Source organism: Arachis hypogaea, chromosome 6 (genome assembly GCF_003086295.3).
Source record: "Arachis hypogaea cultivar Tifrunner chromosome 6, arahy.Tifrunner.gnm2.J5K5, whole genome shotgun sequence".
Lineage (NCBI taxonomy): Eukaryota > Viridiplantae > Streptophyta > Magnoliopsida > Fabales > Fabaceae > Arachis > Arachis hypogaea.
Window position 1 is genome coordinate 111,905,131 of NC_092041.1, and position 5,704 is coordinate 111,910,834.

Genomic DNA, 5,704 nt, shown 5'->3' on the forward strand with positions numbered 1-5,704 from the left:
AAAATTAAATTTATTAACCAATTGAAACTAGGTAGACAATGTTTGACAATTATTTTAGCATTTAATTATTGATATCTATTATTATTATTATTATTATTATTATTATTATTATTATTATTATTATTATTATTATTATTATTATTATTATTATTATTATTATTATTATTATAAATGGGTCACCATTAATGTAATAACTTGCCACTAATAAAATTATTGCATAACGAATGAGAATTAGAATTTTATCAATATAATTAAAATAATTAAAAATATTTTTGATTAATAATTAGTTTAATAATGTATTAAATATTAATTTTATATAATTATAATAAAGATATTTTTTAAGAATAAATTTAGAAGAGAGAATAATGCTTTCATTTTGGAGAAAAAATGAATTTATGAAAAATTGACACCTCACCTTCATTAGTTGATAATGTAAAATATTAATTTTATATAATTATAATGATGCATGCTACGGTGCCTATATATAGTTATCTAATTTACTAAAAAGAGATAAAAGTTAATAGTAAAATAAAAAAATATAAAAGTAAATAATTTTTTATATTTAAAACTTACCATAAAGGCAAGTTTGGCACCAAAGAATTTGTCAATTATAATAAAGATATTTTTTTAAATTAGTATAATCATGCGATTAAATGCTAATTGTAATATAATTGTAATATAATTATAATAAAAATATTTTTTTCTAAAATAAATTTAAAAGAGCGAATAGTATTTTTATTTTAGAAGAAAAATAAATTCATAAAAAATTGATACCTCACTTTTATTAGTTGAAGAAAAATTTAATTTTAATACATTAAGTAGATAGTATTTTTAAAAATTTTATATCCACATCATTTAATAGGGTCAGATATTTTTCCAAAAACAAAAATAGTGATGACAATTAAGTGAATTAACTACTATATGTTAGCAATTCAATTTTCAATCTTGCTATGTCTATCCCTTCATAATAAATACGATTTTGATATCAATATTTTTTTTAAAAAATCAATCGTACATTGTATTTGTTTTGTTAATTAAAAATAGTTAAAATATATAAATAATTAATAACAACCGTATTTTGTTAAGAGTATTAAGAGTGTTTGATGAATGGCTAATAATTTTTTTTTTTATGTTGCATAATAATTAAAAACAATTATATATAAGAAAAGAAAAAGTTTAGGAGCTAACACTTTTATTAAAATTTGACTAGTATTTAACTAATAAAAAAAATAAATAATTCTATACCATTAAAAATATTAATAATAATTAATTAATAACTATAAATCACAAAATCTACTAGCCCTAATATTTCTAATAAGAAAATTCATTTATGACAGAAGGAGAAAAAGGTTGAAAATCTCATTTTAATTATTTTGATCTTATCAATAAACATACATTATCTCTTAAGACATCAATTATATTTTATATATGTAATCAAGTCATTGGATACATGTATCTAACATACTTGAACAATGGCCAACTATAATTTTCTTCTTTTCTTATATGTCTATTTCATCATAAAATTCTTAGTAAGTAGTGCTAATGATGCTAATAGAAATCTTCACATTGTATACATGGGATCACTCCCAAACCATAATTATTCTCTAACATCCCACCATCTTAGTATGCTGCAACAAACTACTAATTATAATGATGCAACAATTCACATGGTTAAAAGTTATCATAAGAGCTTTAATGGTTTTGCTGCAATGATCACCAACCAAGAAAGAGAAAAGCTCAAAAACATGGAAGGAGTGGTTTCTGTTTTCCCAAGCAAATCACTCAAACTTCACACTACAAGGTCTTGGGACTTCATGGGGTTCAAAGAATCGATACAGAGAAACAAAACCGGTGAGAGTGATGTTATAATCGGAGTTATAGACACCGGAATCTGGCCGGAGTCAGAGAGCTTCAACGATCATGGTTTCGGTCCAATTCCCAAAAAGTGGAAAGGTGCATGCAAAGGTGGTAAAAACTTCAGATGTAACAATAAAATAATCAGTGCAAGATACTATGTAAAAGATCAACCTTCAGCAAGAGACATTGTTGGGCATGGAAGCCACACAGCATCAATTGCAGCAGGGAATAAAGTAGTGGGAGCAAGCTTCTATGGAATTGCCGAAGGAGTTGCAAGAGGAGGTGTTCCATCGGCAAGAATTGCTGCTTATAGTGTGTGTAGTGAACAAGGATGCACAGATGATGCCATATTGGCTGCTTTTGATGATGCCATTGCCGATGGTGTGGATCTGATCACAATTTCAATTGGGGGAGATGAGCAAATGACCTTTGATGAAGACATCATAGCAATTGGATCTTTTCATGCAATGGAAAAAGGGATCCTCACTATACACTCTGCAGGTAACAATGGCCCTAACATTGTAACATTTAGTGTATCACCTTGGTTATTCACTGTTGCAGCTACTACTATGGATCGTAGAATCATTGATAACGTTTTGCTTGGCAATGGATTAATGATTTCGGGGAAGTCAATAAATGGGTTTGCATCAAATGGGACAAAGATTCCATTGATCCATGGAAAGTTTGCTTCAAGTCCAGCATGTCCATCAGAGAAAGATGCCGAATTTTGTTTTTGTTTGGACCCCAATCGCATAAAGGGAAAAGTCGTCTTGTGTAGAACTTCATTTGGTTATGCAGCGGGTCTTGAATTAGGTGCATTTGGCTCAATTGCAATTTCTTATGAATATGATGCTCAAGTAGTTTCTTATCCTGCAGTAGGCATAGATCCAAAGGTTTATGATGTTGCTTTGTCTTATGCAAATTCCACTACCACCCCTAGTGCTGAAATATTGAGTAGTGCAGGCTTTATAAACAATACTGCTCCAATTGTTGCTGAATTCTCTTCTGTAGGACCCAATATGCTAATCAAAGAAATTATGAAGCCAGACATAAGTGCTCCTGGTATAGAAATTTTGGCTGCTTATTCACCTCTTGCACCACCTTCTCAGGATAAAAGAGATAAAAGATCTGTGAAATACAATATACTCTCTGGAACCTCAATGTCATGCCCCCATGTTGCTGGTGCAGTCGCATATGTTAAGACTTTTCATCCTAATTGGTCTCCGGCAGCTATTAAGTCTTCTCTTATGACCACTGCAAAACCAATGAATGGAAGTGAACTCGCAGAATTCTCCTATGGATCAGGATTTTTGGACCCAGTTAGAGCCATAAATCCTGGTCTAGTTTTTGATGTTTCCAAAGATGACTATGTGAATTTGCTTTGCAGAATTGGGTATGATACATCGAAAGTTCAAAAAATCTCAGGAGACAAAAGTGTTTGCCCTTCATCATCGTCTCATCATCATCTGCCAATGGCAAAAGATTTTAATTATCCTGCAATTGCGGCTGAGATTGAACCAATAAAACCATTTAGGATTAATTTCACAAGAACAGTTACAAATGTTGGATTTGCTAACTCTACCTATAAGGCTTTCTTCCAACAACATTCTGGCATCAACATCACTGTTGTGCCTAACATACTCAAGTTTAAATGTCTCAAGGAGAAACAATCTTTTGTTGTTCATGTTGTTGGAGGGAAATTTAGTGACAAAAGTGTAGTTTCATCGTCACTGTCGTGGACCGATGGAACACATAGTGTAAGGTGTCCAATTATTTTACGTGTTATAAAAGTAGGAGCATGATGATCTTTTTGGTACAGTTGAATAAAAAATAAAAATTTGAACCAACATCTAACTTTGTTTATTATTTTCTTATATTTTTATAAATCTTATCTCGTGTATGTAACAATTAATTAATCAATGATAAATTTTTAAATGAAATTTAGATCCATAACAAATTAGTCCTTCGTATGCCAGATTAAGGGATACCATGAAAAGAAAATTAGAACTTGATTGACTATCTGAATTAAAAATTATAATATAGATCTTTTAATATGAACTATATAATAAAATTAAAATAAATTTATATAATTCTAATTCCATACTCTAATTATTTATAAATTATAATCAAGTATAGTGGATATTAGAATTAGAATTGAATTTGAAATTCTGAACTTCATATACGCAAATGAACCCTTGGATTTTTTTTATGATCAATTCGATTAGCTGGATAAATTCATTAATTTTTCTATAGAATTAGGATACAATTAACAAAAGGAGAACTCATGTTACCGAAGAAAGCTTTTAAATGCACAATTATTTTCAACAAAACAAAATGAAATTTTGAAGTAACTGTGCAAAAATAAAATGTTCCAAATATTTTAAAGTAAGCTTAATAAGGAGGGAATTTCTTAGCAAAATCCATAAGATTCTTAATATAAATATTAATAAATTATTTTATACACTTATTTAAGTGTTACTTTTTGACAAAACAAGGAAAAAGATATAAGTTTAAAAGTTTTTTTTGGTGACTATAAGTTTAAAAGTTTGAATATATTAACTAACTTTTTTAAAATTTTTACATGCACAATTAAAAATAAACAAAAAGAATTTTGTGAACAAAAAGAAAAAGCAAAAATAAAGAAATTAGGATTTAGGACTGACAGTCAATAAAATCCAGCTTGGTAAATCTTTTGAGAGTACTACGCCTTGTGTTTGATAGTAAAAAGGATATGAGATTGACCCAAAAAAAAAAAACAACGATATGAGATTGTACTTTTAGCCTTGAAAGGCTGGTGGTGCTTTTGAAATTAACTATAAAAATACTTCCCCAAACTAGCGTGTGTTTTTTGCGATTTTGAATTAATGTTCAAGTACAAGTCTTTTTACTATACAAGTTCTGGATATTCATTATCTCTAAAATGTGCTTTTTATGGCAGGTATGTTTCACACGCTTTTTTAACAGATTTTTCAATCAATCAACAAAGACTAAGATGGACACTGAATCCAGTTTTGTTTTGAAGCCTTACCGAGAGGATCAGATTTTTCGACAATGTGTATTGGCCGACTTATAGAAATGGATTTCTCCCCAAGCTGACTTATAGTTATGTTCCTGAGTCGATGCTCGCTGGCGTCGCTAGGCGCTGCTGCTGGGAAGAACGCTGCTGCCTGCTGGGTCAGTGCTCGCTGGGAACTGGGAAGAAGTCTTTGGTGCTGGTGGCTGGTGGGAACTGAGAAGTGTAAAAGGCTTCGAGAAGAGCCTGAGAGCAGCAAATTGCATAAGCTTCAACTGACATCAAACTGCATAAACAAATAAATTGAACAACAAAATAAATTTAGCACCAATTTACAAAATCAAGCAATTTACCAAATCATTAAACAACCAGCAATAATATCAACAATAACTTAATTCAACAAAACTAATTCAACAATATCCTGTTTCTCGTAACATATACTAAATCATTCAACAATATCCTGTTTCAACAGAATAGCAAAACAAAACACAACAGAGACAGTTTCAGTAATTCAACAGAATAAAACAAACCAGAAGCAGTTGAAGCAATTGGAGATGAAGTAATGAACAACAGCAATTTCAATCAAGTTACATACTTGACTCGGTGGCTGCGACGTGGTGGGAGGAACGGTCTCTCGCCGGCGCTGGTAGGTGCAGAGAGCGAGGCTTTGAGAGCTAGGGAGAGGCGACTAGGTTTCGTTCTTCCTTGGGGGTGGGGCTTGGGGGTTACTGGGATTAGGGTAGGCTAGATTAACGTTCATTGTTTTGTTGGGGGGGGGGGGGCGCTTGGTTTTTTTAGGGTTTTTTTATTTGGTTGGAGTTTTCATTGCCTGAA

General features: G+C 30.9%; 1 protein-coding gene across 1 annotated transcript; it reads left to right on the forward strand.

Annotated features, from left to right (window-relative positions):
• The first annotated feature begins 1,354 nt into the window (after nt 1–1,354).
• On the forward strand, nt 1,355–3,659 carry LOC112755738 (subtilisin-like protease SBT4.8). The gene has a single exon (XM_025804014.3). It carries the CDS (start codon nt 1,473–1,475, stop codon nt 3,657–3,659), a length of 2,187 nt encoding a protein of 728 aa, XP_025659799.1. The 5' UTR covers nt 1,355–1,472.
• The last annotated feature ends 2,045 nt before the right edge of the window (nt 3,660–5,704 follow it).